General features: G+C 56.0%; 2 protein-coding genes across 6 annotated transcripts; one reads left to right on the forward strand and one right to left on the reverse strand.

Annotated features, from left to right (window-relative positions):
- Positions 1 to 5,965: 5,965 nt before the first annotated feature.
- GGTLC1 (gamma-glutamyltransferase light chain 1) lies at positions 5,966 to 11,884 on the reverse strand. Of its 5 annotated transcripts, none has more exons than XM_055104529.1 (7): positions 11,002 to 11,884; positions 7,693 to 7,845; positions 7,352 to 7,500; positions 6,992 to 7,119; positions 6,778 to 6,890; positions 6,583 to 6,696; positions 5,966 to 6,278 (listed from the first exon to the last, which is right to left on the reverse strand). In XM_055104529.1, exons 3-7 carry the CDS (start codon positions 7,435 to 7,437, stop codon positions 6,132 to 6,134), a joined length of 588 nt encoding a protein of 195 aa, XP_054960504.1. In that variant the 5' UTR covers positions 7,438 to 7,500; positions 7,693 to 7,845; positions 11,002 to 11,884; the 3' UTR covers positions 5,966 to 6,131. The 5 variants fall into 5 exon arrangements, with proteins under 5 accessions (XP_054960504.1, XP_034803271.1, XP_054960503.1 ...); XM_034947380.3 differs by having other exon boundaries at positions 5,969 to 6,278; positions 7,352 to 7,561; XM_055104528.1 differs by having other exon boundaries at positions 5,970 to 6,278; positions 7,352 to 7,539.
- Positions 8,351 to 12,983, forward strand: LOC117977286 (putative POM121-like protein 1). Its single transcript, XM_055104687.1, has 2 exons — positions 8,351 to 8,368; positions 11,490 to 12,983. The coding sequence occupies exons 1-2, from the start codon at positions 8,351 to 8,353 to the stop codon at positions 12,552 to 12,554; spliced, it is 1,083 nt and encodes a 360-aa protein (XP_054960662.1). The 3' UTR covers positions 12,555 to 12,983.
- Positions 12,984 to 14,173: the final 1,190 nt, after the last annotated feature.

A 14,173-nucleotide genomic window follows, 5' to 3' on the forward strand; every position in this document is an offset into this window, starting at 1 on the left:
CCCCACTTGTCCCTGAGCTGCCATTCTCAGCCCTGTGGGAGGAGACAGAAAGCCCTGAAGAGAAACCAAAGGACCAGGTCAGGAGGGGCTGGGAGGGTGGCATGAGCAATCAGGGCAGGGAAGGATGGACAGATGGGGGAATGGAGGGAAGAAGGAATGAATGAAAAGGTGAATGAATGGACAAAGAGAGAGAACGGGCCACTCCTCCCTTGCTTTAGTTTACGAAGTACTGGGATCCTCCCAACAGCCTGCAAGACAATTTCTGGGAAGCAGACCAGGTGGCTGGCAGGGAGGGGAGGCTTGCCCTGGCTTTTGTGGGCCCAATGGGAGGCAGGGGGCAGGAAGGGGCATCCTGTATGTGTCCCCCCTGCAGCAGCAGCAGCACCTTCCTGGAAGAGGGTCAGGAAACACCCACTGTGGCCCCTCTCCATCACGCCCTCATCCAGGACACCAAGTATCAGTCACTCAGCTCAAGACACCCAGGCCCTGATTCAGGGAGAGAGGATGTGAGGGGTGGGGCACTGGGTTCCTCAGGACTGAGAGACCTGAGATGTGGCCCCGGGCTGGGTGTTGGGGCAGACTGGCTATGGCAGCATTGTGTGTACCCCAGCAGGCCAGTACCCACGCAGGGAGCCTCCAAACCCCTTCACCCATGACCCTGGGAGAAGACCCCAGCCTTGGAGAATTGGCCTCACTGAAGGGGCCTGCACAGGCCAGCAGGGTCAGGCGGGGCCAGACAGGTTCCCACCTGGGATATGCAAATGGACCTCCCAAATCCTGGAGCCAGGTATGGACTCACACACCACCATTGTCCCCAAGTCCCCATCTGCCCCACGGGCACACCCTGCCACCTGTTCTGTGCAAGGTCCCTGAGGCTGTCTCCTTGCGCTCAAGCCCTGCAGGTGTTGAAGCTCACACACACAGCTCCTGCTTCCTGGGCCAGTGCACGTGCACACACACGCACACACACTCACACACCCACACATACACATACCCACACACAATCACACACATTCATACACACCCACACCCCCATACTCACACTCACACACTCACACACACGCACAAACACCCACACATACACTCACACACACAATCACACACATTTACACACACCCACACACCCACACACTCACACACACTCATAGTCACACACACCCTCACACAGCAAAACACAATCACACACATTCACACCCACCCACGCCCCACACTCACACTCACATACCCCCACACACCCACACACTCACACATACACACACAAACACAATCACACACATTTACACACACCCACACTCACACATACACACACCCACACTCACACATACACACACCCAAACACGATCACACACATTCACACACACCCACACCCCACACTCACACTCACACATATACCCACACACACTCACATATAATCTCGCACACACATATGCTCACACACACACTCTCACATACACGCCTTCTCCAGGAGGGGCTGGCTGCCAAGGGCCACCCAGCTTCCTCCCACGTCTCACTCACCCTACAATATTTGAGCAGACCTTGGAGTCAGCAGCAACAGTGGTGTGGGCAAAGGCCTGGGGGTCAAATGGGGCCTGGTGTCGAGAGAGGACCACAGCCAGCACAATGACAGCCAGCGCCAGCCCCAGCCCCAGAAGGACCAGGCCAACCATGGCTCTGCAGTCCTGGACCGTGGCTCTGCGGCCCAGAAGGAGAGGGGAGGCCGGTGGGCAGACGGAGGGACAGATGGGTGGGCAGATGAATGGACAAGAAGATGCATAGATAGACTCACAGGTAATTGGACAGATGGACAAACAGGTGGGGGCTGAAGACAGACACAAAGATGGATCGACAGATAGGCCAGATAGCTAGACAAAGAGGACAGTAAGAGAAAGATGGTCAGATAGACAATGGGACAGAGATGGGCTTACAGATGGGCGGACAGACAGACAGGTCTGAACAGCGGGCTGCCAGATGGACAGATGGGTGAATGGACAGACGGCTGGCAGCTGTGGTGAGTTGCTGCCCTCACCAAGTGCACACTATGGAGTGGCCAAACTCACGCCTCAGCTTCTAGTTTTCAGCTCCTGCTTGTTGCTGGCAGGAGGCCAGGCAGCAAAGTGTCTGAGGGGAGTTTTCCTTGCCTACAGAAGTCAGCTGCTGTGTTAACTTCCTCACTGCTGGTAGGTCCAAAGGCCCCACCTACCGCCCGCCAGAGCCCAGGGTCACACTGTCGCAATGTGCAGGAGAACTTGGTGCCTGCTGCATTGCGGTTGCCAGGTAGGGGTAGGGCTCCCTGGAACCTCCACACCATTTCCCGGGTTCTCAGCAGCTCTAGGAAAGCAGAGCTGGGGCCGCTTAACTCTGCCCTGGATCCGGCAAGGCTGCCCCCGTCTCAGAGTGGAGCCCTGCTCCCCAGCTCCCATCTCTATCCCCTAACCCTCTCCGCATGGCCCAGCCTAGTCAGCATCAAGGTGGAGCTGAACAGAGGCAGAGGGAGGAGGACCCAAGGTGGTGTCACTCAGGACCCAGGTTCAAGTCCTTATGCTTCTGCAGCCTGGCCTGGGTCCCCCAACCCCCCCAGGGTGACCAAGGGCTTCCCAGTCTGCACAGAGGACAGGGGGACTTGACAGCATCAAATGCTGGTGACTACAAGACGCCCCTGTGGGGAATGCAGACAGACCATGCCTCTAGCCCTTGGCACCCGGCACCATCCATCCCTGGGACTTGCTGTCCTGGAAATGCAGCATGGACCTCCAGGGAGGGGGGCTGTGCCATGTGGGGGCTCCACCCCGCCTGCAGCTCTTTCCCACCCTGGCTGCAGGTCTGCTTCCCTGAATCCAAATCCGCTACTACTGTGCTGGCAGCGCAGCCTCTCTGGGGACACTGGCCTGGCTCTGTTCTCCCCAGGCCTCAGGGTGCCTAAATGGGAGGCAGCCAGGAGAATGAGGACCCACTGAGGGGCTCTGTTGACCAGGCTCAGCAGGGGTGCAGGTGATGTGGGCTGGACTTCTTCCCATGTGGCCCCCATAGTCCTCCCCACTTCCTCCCCAGCTGAACACTGCCTGCTCCAGATGTCTACACCTGGAGTCTGGGCCCCTCCATCTGGGCAGCAGAGAAACTGAGGCACAGAGACAGACTGTGTCCTTACAGGCCACACAGCCTGCCAGGCCCCTATGTCTGGCCAGAGCCCCTGGTCAGCCTGGGCTGCAGTGATTGTTTAGAGGCAGGCTGTTCCCACGGCTGCCTCTCACAGTAGGGGGGCCTGCGGACGCCTCCTACCGTCCCCACCCGACTCCCAAGCCTCAGTGACATTGCTCAACCAGGAGCTGAAGTGCATTCCTGGGCTCAGGCCAGCCCACCCACCCACCCGCTGCAGTCCTGGAAGCTCAGAGGCCTGGGCAGCAGGAACGGTGGAGACAGCAGCGTGGGGGACGTCCCCCCTCCTCTCCCCACCATCCTGGTCAGGCAAGAGGACAGGGTGCAGGGACCACCCGAGCAAAGGCCCAGGGAAATGAATGGGTGTCATTCTGGTCCTGACCTGAGGCACAGCCAGGAAGGTCCCTGTGGGGAAAAGAAAGAGATATCAGACTGTTACTGTGTCTATGTAGAAAGAAGTAGACGTAAGAGGCTCCATTTTGTTCTGTACTGAGAAAAATTCTTTTGCCTTGAGATGCTGTTAATCTGTAACCCTAGCCCCAACCCTGTGCTCACAGAAACATGTCCTGTGTCAACTCAAGGTTTAATGGATTAAGGGCTGTGCAGGATGTGCTTTGTTAAACAAATGCTTGAAGGCAGCATGCTTGTTAAAAGTCATCACCACTCCCTAATCTCAAGTAAGCAGGGACACAAAACACTGCAGAAGGCCGCAGGGACCTCTGCCTAGGAAAGCCACGTATTGTCCAAGGTTTCTCCCCATGTGACAGTCTGAAATATGGCCTCGTGGGAAGGGAAAGACCTGACCGTCCCCCAGCCTGACACCTGTAAAGGGTCTGTGCTGAGGAGGATTAGTGAAAGAGGAAGGCCTCTTTGCAGCTGAGATAAGAGGAAGGCATCTGTCTCCTGATCCTCCCTGGGCAAAGGAATGTCTCGGTGTAAAACCCAGTTGTATATTCCATCTACTGAGATAGGAGAAAACTGCCTTAGGGCTGGAGGTGGGACATGCTGGTGCCAATACTGCTTTTTAATGCATTGAGATGTTTATGTATATGCACATCAAAGCACAGCACCTTTTTCTTAACCTTGTTTATGACACAGAGACATTTGTTCACATGTTTTCCTGCTGACCCTCTCCTCACTATTACCATATTGTCCTGCCACATCCCCCTCTCTGAGATGGTAGAGATAATGATCAATAAATACTAGGGAACTCAGAGACTGGTGCCAGCGTGGGGCCTCCGTATGCTGAGCGCAGTTCCCCTGGGCCCACTTTTCTTTCTCTATACTTTGTCTCTGTGTCTCTTTCTTTTCTCAGTCTCTTGTCCCACCTGATGAGAAACACCCACAGATGTGGAGGGGCAGGCCACTCCTTCAGGTCCCTGAATGTCCTTCCTCAGGAAATGATGGGGGAAGGGGCGATGAGAATGAAGGAGAGGATTTAAGTCCCTCACCCCCCGAGGTAGTCCTGGGCTGAGCCCCATGGGACCTGGAGAACTAGGGTGTACCCCACCAGTGTGTCGAGTCGAGGAAGCCTCGTGGCCAGCTCCCACTTCTCTTGCTGCTGTGCAACCCAGAGCAAGGCCTGCCCCTCCAGCTTCAGTCTTCTCCCCTGCAAATGGGGCCACGGCCTTTCCTCTCAGGCCGAAATAAGGATTGAGGCCGGGTGCAGTGGCTCACCCCTGTAATCTTAGCACTTTGGGAGACTGAGATGGGGGGACTGCTTGAAGTCAGGAGTTAAGACCAGCCTGGTCAACATAGTGAGACCCCATCTCTATTGGTTTAATTTAAAAAAAAAAATTAAATAAATAAAATAAGGATTGAGGAATGACTTGTACACCATTTGAGCCCACCTCCGTCTCACCCCTGCAGAGCCCCAGAGACACAGCCCTCCAGAGCTCAGACCCAGTGGGACTTGACTCCACAGGCATAAAACCCTGTTTATCTATGGGCCCTTTGGAATCACCAGGTTTTCGGGGCTCCTGAAGGATAGCCCCGACCTGGCCTCACCTGGCCCCTGGCCCCAGTGCCCCTGGTGATATCCAGGTGCTGGGCTGTGATCACCGCCTCCCACCAGCCCACCTCCACCAGCCCTTCCCAGAACCCTGCCCCAGGTGTTGGAACTGTGCACAGAGGAGGGAGCAGGCCCTGAGGGAGGCCTGGAGGGGCTGCGGATGGTGAAGGCTGCTGTGTCTAGCTGTTTCCTTCTGGACCCACTCCCTCTGGGCTGCGTCCCCGGCTGGTCCAAGCCCTGATCCCTGGGATCTGGGGACATCTTCCCGTTTGCTGTTCCCTGAGAACCAGGCCTCCCTCTGGAGAGGATCACAAGCTTGGGTTTCACTCTGGGCTTGCTCTTGGAAACCCCCCAGGGGCGTGGCTCTGATCGAGATGTTTTCCTGCAGCCTGTTGCCCAGTCCCCATTCCTCGGACCTCAGCTTCACATCCAGTGTCCTCGGCAGGGTGAGCTGGACGCCTACGGGTCTGAGAAGGTGCCCGGGTTCCCAGCATCAGCTGGCCACCCTCTGCCTAAGAAAGTGCCAGGGTCGTGGCACCCCCTGGTGGCTGATCCTAGGTAGTGTCACTGCCCAGCCCCAGTAAGGGAGGGCCTGGCCCCAAAGTCCAAGGGATCAGGGTGGAAAGGAGCAGGGCTTGCTGTGAACCTTTCCCTGGCCCCCAGCCATGTGCCTGGCTCTCCCCATGCTGAAGATGCTGAGGCTAGTTCCAGTGCCCGCACTGTGAAGATCTCCGAATCCCACCTCTCTGTTCCTCCCCAGCCAGATGGCTCCATTTCACACACAATACACTGAGGCCCAGAGAGTGGGGAGACAGGCCAGGGAGGCCACCTGGAGCCTGGCACAGTGGCCTCATTTATTGTGCTGCTCTGCTGCTCACAGGAGAAGCCTGTCCCCCAAAGTCCTCTTCCTCGTCCTGGTGAGTATTTTGTCCCTGGATTGCTTGTCAGCCTTGTCCGCCTGGAGCAATCAGTAGCCAGCAGGTTCCCCACCTTTCCTGGAGTCCGAGGCAGCTGCCCAGCCACCAGCCATGTGGACGATGGCTTGCACCACAGCGATGAAGGTGGACGCGATCTGGGTGTGATGGTGCCGGGTCTCCAGGGCTGCAGTCACTTCCTGGGGGTGGGAGGAGAGGGGAAGCCTGAGCAGGGCTCCAGATGCCACCTGAACCACAGCTGTGTGGTCACAGGCCTCAGCCCAGGTGGTGCCATTTCAGGCCAGGTCATCAGGAAGAGCAGGTTGGGGCCTGCTGGGTCTCATTGGAGCAAGGGGTTTGGCCCTCATGGCACAGGGGCTCCAGATGGCCCAGGCACTAGAGAGAGGACACCAACCATTGTCCACTCTGTGATGATCGAGGCCTCCAGCCCAGGATGCCCTGGGGCCCCACACCGTGACTCAGTTTCTCCAACCCCCAGCCCACCTGGTCAATGTTTCTCTCCACTGTCGTGACGTTGGGCAGAAGCTGGTTGTGCAGCCGGGGCTCCTCCACGGCCCACTTCACGTCATAGCCGAACCAGAGGTTGTAGATGATGGCCTGGGGCATGGGAGTGTGATCAGCATGGCTTGGGTGCTGTGCAGGGTGGGCACGGCCAGGGAGAAAAGGTGTGACACATACCAGTGCAGTGGCCATGGTGATCTGCGTGCCCCCAGAAGCTCCCATCACCATCCGGACCTGGCCGTCCTGGCCCACCATGATCGTCGGGCACATGGTCGAGAGCGGCTGCTTCCCTGCGGCCGATGGGAGAAGACAGGGATGCCCGTCAGCTGCCTGCCCAGGACACCCGCCCCTCTCCACCCCAGTCCCCCACCCCCGGACCTCCACCCCATACCTGGCTGGATGAAATTGGCAGGTGAGGGGGGTACCCCAAACTCGTTGGTGATGCTGGTAGAGCTGAAGTCATTCATTTCATTATTGAGCAGGATCCCGCTGACTGGGGAGCGCACCTTGGAGCCAAAGCTACCGCCCAGCCAGGTCAGACAGTGCCCGACCTTGCCTGGCCCAGCCTGGTCCCTATCCACCCACTGAGGCTCAAACATACTCACTGAGAGGCTCAGGATAAGCTACCAAGGTTGGGCCTCAGTTTCCCACCAGGAAAAGAGGTGATGGAGCCACCTTACTGGATAAGTGGGCAGTCCCTGGGCCACCCTCCCCTGGCCCTTTCCCACCCAGGCAGCCCAGCAGCCCCTACTAGAGGTTGAAGGTGCTGGTGGCGGACACAGCACTGCCGTCCTCTGCGACGACAGACAGGTGAGCAGTGCCCCCGTCATCCGGCATGTAGAACTCGGGCTTGTAGTAGGAGATCGGGTGAGTGGTGTCGTCAGAGATCTGGGCCCGGAGCTGGGCGGAGAAGAACTCGGAGGTCATGTTGTGGACCACCTGCCGAGACCCCAGAGCTGGCCTGAGGAGGTGGGGAGGGAGGGTGGGGAGGGGGCACAGGTCTCAGAAGGCTCCTGACTGTGGCTCTGACCACAACCCTCTGGCACCCACAACCTTCCGTGGCTCCCCAGGACCCAAGGGCAGGCCCAGGACCTTGCATGACCAGTCTGACTCCCTGTCTCTGTCGCGTTCCAGCAACTCTGAATGTCTGTCTGCCTGGTCCTCAGCCTCCAGACCCTTGCTGCATTCAATCACTCATTCCTTCATGCAAAAAATATTTCTAGAGTTTGCACTGCATGCCTGGCACTGGGGAATCAACAGGAAACAGACACTTAGGTCCTGCCCTCATGCCAAGAAAAACAAACACACACAGCGAAAGTGCTGAAACCACAAGCCAGGTAAGGGGAATCAAGAGGCATGAGGTATGGGCAGAGTGGTCAGGGAGGGCTTCTCAGAGGAGGCAACGTGTGAAAAGAGCCTGGAATGTGGCCTAAATGGTCAGTGCAAAGGCCCTGAGGCAGGTGGTATAGGCTGGTGAGCGATAGGCAGAGAGTGAATGGAGTGGGGTGGGGAGAAAAGGATGAAGATGCAGGCTGGGGCCCATCCCACAGGACCTCCTAGGTCCCATAACAACTGGCTTTTGCTCTGTGCCATGCAGGCTTAGGGCAGAGGAATGAGCAGGCTGGGGAGTGTTTTCACAGGGTCCCTCTGGCAGCTATGACGGGGATAAGGATAAAGTCCAAAGGGGAGGCTGTGGGTATCAACCAGGCAAGAGATGATGGCCTGGGTGGGAGAAAGAGAAGAATCAAGGATGGCGCCGACTAGCAAGGTAAACCCTGCAGAAGGGGCCGGTTTGGGGATGGTCAGGAGCTTGATTTTGGATACTTCATCAGACCTGAAGAGCATGGGTGCACGTATAAAAAAATAAATAAATAAGCATGGGTTCACGGGCAAGGGCGGGCTGAGAGATGAACATGGAGGTATTGACATTGAGTGGCTGCTGGATGCCATGAGCCTGGCCAAGGTCCCCAAGGCAGTGGCGAGGAGGAGATGAGGAGGTCAAGGAGGAGACAGAGAGGATGGACCCGAAGGTCGAAGAAAATGCCTCAAGGGAGTTTCAACACCGGGCGCGGTGGCTCACGCCTGTAATCCCAGCACTTTGGGAGGCCGAGGCCTGTAATCCCAGCACTTTGGGAGGGCGGATCACGACGTCAGGAGATCGAGACCATCCTGGCTAACACAGTGAAACCCTGTCTCTACTAAAAATACAAAAAATTAGCCGGGTGTGGTGGCGGGCGCCTGTAGTCCCAACTACTCCAGAGGCTGAGGCAGGAGAATGGCGTGAACCCGGTAGGCGGAGCTTGCGGTGAGCCGAGAGATCAGGCCACTGGAATCCAGGTTGGGCGACAGAGGGAGACTCCATCTCAAAAAAAAAAAAAAAAAAAAAAGAGAGAGAGAGAGAGTCTGACTCTGTTGCCCAGGCTGGAGTGCAGTGGCGCGATCTCGGCGCATCACAATCCCTTACCCGCCCCCGGGTTCAAGTGATTTTCCTGTCTCAGCCGCCGGAGTAGCTGGGACTACAGGCGCGTGCCACCATGTCTGACTAAATTTGTATTTTTACTAGAGACGGGGTTTCACTATGTTGGCCAGGCTGGTCTCCAACTCCTGATCTCGTGATCCGCCCGCCCCGACCTCCCAAAGTGCTGGGATGCGTGAGCCTCCACGCCTGGCCACTATTTTTTCTTTCTTTCTTTCGTGTGTGTGTGTGTGTGTGTGTGTGTGTGTGTGTGTGTGTTTGTGTGTGTGTGACGAAGTTTCGCTCTTGTTGCCCAGGTTGGAGTGCAATGGTGTGATCTCAGCTCACTGCAATCCCCGCCTCAGCAGGAGAGCAGGAATCTTCAGTGATCCACTGGCGGATCTGCAGCCATTGTGCGCGCCAGGTCTTCCCAAGTCTTCTGTGCGCGCGCCTCTCCTTCCAGTACCTATCCCGCGGGCGTCCCCCAGCCTCCCGCCATTGCCAGCAGGTGCTGAGATCGCGCCATTGCACTCCAGCCTGGGAGACAAGAGCGAAACTCCATGTCAAAAAAAAAAAAAGGATGAAAATTTTGGAAAAATATGGAAGAAACCAAATGGATTTCTAGCTCAACTAAATCGTAATTATTCAGTGTCTAGTTTTTGCAAGAAACCACATATTTCATGTCCACAATCAGGGCCATAGTCCCAGCTCTCAAGTGTGGGTCTTTCCTAAGCAAATTGAAGAACACAGGCATAAAAGTACATTAAATCAATAAACCTTTTTCTCTCTGTCTCTGTCTCTCTTTTTTTTTTTTTTTTTTTTTTTTTTTGAGGTGGAGGTTCGCACTGTCACCCAGGCTGGAGTGCAGTGGTGAGATCTCGGGTGACTGCAAGCTCCGCCTCCCGAGTTCACGCCATTCTCCTGCCTCAGCCTCCGGAGTAGCTGGGACTACAGGTGTCCGCCACCACGCCCGGCTAATTTTTTGTAGTTTTAGTAGAGACGGGGTTTCGCTATGTTGGCCAGGCTGGTCTCCAACTCCTGACATCGTGATCCGCCCGCCTCCGCCTCCCAAAGTGCCACCGCGCCCGGCCTTTTTTTTTAAGACAGAGTCTCGGCCCGGCGCGGTGGCTGACGCCTTTAATCCCAGCACTTTGGTAGGCTGAGGCGGGCTGAACACGAGGTCAGGAGATCAAGACTATCCTGGCTAACACGGTGAAACACGGTCTCTACTAAAAGTACAAAAAATTAGCCGGGAGTGGTGGCGGGCGCCTGTAGTCCGAGCTACTCCAGAGGCTGAGGCAGGAGAATGGCGTGAACCCGGTAGGCGGAGCTTGCGGAGAGCCGAGATCAGGCAACTGGAATCCAGCCTGGGCGATAGAGGGAGACTCCATCTCAAAAAAAAGAGTCTGGCTCTGTTGCCCAGGCTGGAGTGCAGTGGCGCGATCTCGGCGCATCACAATCCCTTCCCCACCCCCGGGTTCAAGTGATTCTCGTGTCTCAGCCACCGGAGTAGCTGGGACTACAGGCGCATGCCACCATGTCTGACTAAATTTGTATTTTTACTAGAGACGGGGTTTCGCTATGTTGGCCAGGCTGGTCTCCAACTCCTGATCTCGTGATCCGTCCGCCCCGACCTCCCAAAGTGCTAGGATTATAGGCATAAGCCACCACGCCCGGCCTCTATTTTTTCTTTTTCTTTCTTTATTTGGAGACTGAGTTTTGCACTTGTTGCCCAGGCTGGAGTGCAATGGTGCGATCTCAGCTCACTGCAATCTCCACCTCAGCAGGAGAGCAGGAATCTTCAGTGATCCACGGGCAGATCTGCCGCCATTGTGGGCACCTGTTCCTCCCGCGACCTTTGTGCCCGTGTCTCGCCTTCCAGTACCTATTGCATGACCCCCCACGTCCGCCTCCCGCCATTGCCAGCAAGTGCCTTGTGCGGGTACCTGGCTGCGCTTATTAATCCGTTAAGCTCGCTCTGTCACGGGCGCCATTAAGTGCTCACGCGCCCACTCCCTCAGGTTTAAAAGGCGCATTGCCCGGCAACAGAAGAAACTGCTGGCTTAGCCTTTGGCCGAGTTGGCGGCTGGAGGAGGACGCTCAGAGCCCAGCTCTCGAGAGTTCAAGCAACCGACGGTTCCCCACTGCTCCCAGGAGCGGTTACCTGGGCACTCTGTGCCCCTCCTTCCTGTTCGGGCCCAGGCCGGACCTGCCAGTAGGGCTCAGTTACCTGGAGCCCGTTCAGCCCATCCCCCAGTTCACTTTGCTTGTGGGATCTCCCCGTTGCTCCTGCCCGTGGACTGAGTGGCAGGCCATCCTACAAGCACCCAGACACTTGACATCAGTGGTGTCAAGACAACTCTAAGAAGGTTTTCCGTGATCCTGCAAGCCCTGCGTTCCTTCCTGGGATCCTGCTTTCAATTTGATTGCACAGGTACCACAGCAAGCCAGTGCTGTGTGCTCTGAGTTCCAGGGCATCCTCCAGCTCAGCCACTCCACTGAGCACAAGGACTCTCTGTGGGGCCCAGGAGCCGGGAGTCACCCCTTTGGGGTCCAAAACACCCGGCTGTCCCCAGACTTGTGTCCAGGGAAGATAGTGTTGACGGCCCTCAAGGAGAGCGGGGCAGGGATGCCTGAGCAGGACAAGGACCCTAGAGTCCAAGAGAATCCTGATGATCAGAGAAGGGTCCCCGAGGTCACGAGGGATGCACGGTCTGCATTTCGGCCCCTGAGGGACAATGGAGGCCTCTCTCCCTTTGTGCCCAGGCCTGGGCCTCTGCAGACAGACCTCCATGCCCAGAGGTCAGAAATCAGATATAACCAGACATCCCAGACCAACTGGACGAGCTCGTGCACCAAACGAAATGCCATCTCCAGCTCCTGCAGCTCCACGGGAGGCTTGCCGGGGCTAAAGCGGAGGAGGGGACCAGCCTCATCCCACAGCCAGCTGACCCTCAGTTCCTCAAAGACAGTGAGTGAGGACAGGCCTCAGGCTGTCTCTTCGGGTCACACCCAGTGTGAAAAGGCAGCAGATATAGCACCAGGGCAGACACTCACCCTCAGGAATGACTCCTCCATATCCGAGGCCTCTAGGCCCAGTATACACAAGTTTCCGCTGCTGCCACGCAGGCGAGGGGAGCCTTTGATGCTGCCACCTCCCTTAGAGCTGGGGTACCGGGTCACTGCTGAAGACCTGGACCGGGAGAAGGAGGCGGCATTCCAGTGCATCAGCAGTGCACTGCAGGTTGAGGACAAGGCCATCTCGGACTGCAGACCCTCATGGCCTTCCCACACTTTGTCCTCACTTGCAACAGGGGCTTCTGGTCTGCCTGCCATTTCTAAAGCACCCAGTATGGATGCACAGCAGGAGAGACACAAGTCCCAAGACTGCCTGGGCCTAGTGGCCCCCCAGCATCTGCTGCACAGGCCTGTAGTCCCAGCTACTCGGGAGGCTGAGGCAGGAGAACGGCATAAACCCGGGAGGCAGAGCTTGAAGTGAGCTGAGATCGTGCCACTGCACTCCAGCCTGGGTGACAGAGCGAGACTCCGTCTCAAAAAAAAAGAAAAAGAAAAAAAAGTTCTTGTGACATTTGTGTATGAAATCAGCCTTCACTACATGGATAGGACCAGCACGCTTCTGCGGCACGACTCTGCAATCTTACTACATTTTTTTTAATTTTGTATTTTATTAATTCCTTTTGAGACAGAGTCTCACTCTGTCACCCAGGCTGAAGTGCAGCCGAGATCTCGGCTCACTGCAACCTCCACCTCCTGGGTTCAAGCAATTCTCCTGTCTCAGCCTCCCAAGTAGCTGGGACTACAGGCACATGTCAAAACGCCTGGCTAATTTTTGTATTTTTAGTAGAGATGGAGTTTTGCCATATTGGTCAGGCTGGTCTCGAACTCCTGACCTCAGGTGATCGACCTGTCTTAGCCTCCCAAAGTGCTAGGATTACAGGTGTATGTTTATTTATTTATTTAAGATGGAATCTTGCTCTGTATTTATTAATTTATTTATTTGAGATGGAGTCTTGCTCCATCGCCCAGGCTAGACTGCAGTGGTGCAATCTCGGCTCCCTGCAACCTCTGACTTCCAGTTTCAAGCAATTCTCCTGCCTCAGTGTCCCAAGTAGCTGGGATTACAGGTGCCTGCCACCACAGCTGGCTAATTTTTGTATTTTTAGTAGAGACAGTGTTTCACCATCTTGGCCAGGCTGGTCTCGGGCTCCTGACCTCATGAGCCACCTGCCTCAGCCTCGCAAAGTGTTGGGACTACAGGTCTAAGGCACCATGCTCGGCCATATTTATTTATTTAATTATTTAGAGACAAAGTCTTGCTCTGTCACCCAGGCTGGAGTGCAGTGGCGCCATCTCAGCTTACTGCAGCCTCCACCTCCGAGGTTTAAGCGATTCTCATGCCTCAGCCTCCTGAGTAACTGGGATTACAGGTACTCACCACCATGCAGGGATATTTTTTTCTATCTTTTTGTAGAGACACGGTTTCACCATGTTGGCCAAGCTGGTCTCGAACTCCTGACCTTAGGTGATCTGACAGCCTCGTCCTCTCAAAGTACTGGGATTACAGGCATGAGTCACCATACCTGGCCTCTCACTACATTTAAGTGATGCCATGGATCATGCCTGTAATCCTAGCACTTTGGGAGGCCAAGGCAGGTGGATTACCTGAGGTCAGGAGTTCAACGCGAGCCTGGCCAACATGGGGAAACCCCGTCTCTAGTAAAAATACAAAAATTAGTCAGGCGTGGTGGCACAAGCCTGTAGGCCCAGCTACTTGGAAGGCTGAGGCGGGAGAATCACTTTAACTGGGAGGCAGAGGTTGCAGTGAGCCAATATCATGCCACTGCACTCCAGCTTGGGTGACAGCTTGAGACATCATCTCAAAAAAAAAAAAGAAAAGAAAAGAAAAACATATGATGCCGGGGCATCTCGGCCTCAATACCTGCATGAGCACAGTCATGTCCAGGCTAAGGCTGCTGGTCGAGGTCCGGCCCCATCTCTTCCAGCAGAAAGGGAGTAAGCTTGCAGGGAGGCTGGGGGACAAGATCCCAGGATCTCAGCCTCTGCTCATGGATCAGCTCTGAGACCCTGAGTGAGCCG

The sequence above is a fragment of the Pan paniscus genome, chromosome 21 (genome assembly GCF_029289425.2).
Source record: "Pan paniscus chromosome 21, NHGRI_mPanPan1-v2.0_pri, whole genome shotgun sequence".
Taxonomy (NCBI): Eukaryota; Metazoa; Chordata; class Mammalia; order Primates; family Hominidae; genus Pan; species Pan paniscus.

Excerpts from the sequence above, each read along its gene's own strand:
- GGTLC1 (XM_055104527.2), bottom strand. The coding sequence starts at position 7,527 with ATGACCTCCGAGTTCTTCTCCGCCCAGCTCCGGGCCCAGATCTCTGAC. Across the intron at positions 6,891-6,991 it reads TGCCAATTTCATCCAGCCAG|GGAAGCAGCCGCTCTCGACC; the intron begins GTATGGGGTGGA and ends CATCGGCCGCAG. Across the intron at positions 6,279-6,582 it reads TGGAGAGAAACATTGACCAG|GAAGTGACTGCAGCCCTGGA; the intron begins GTGGGCTGGGGG and ends TCCCACCCCCAG.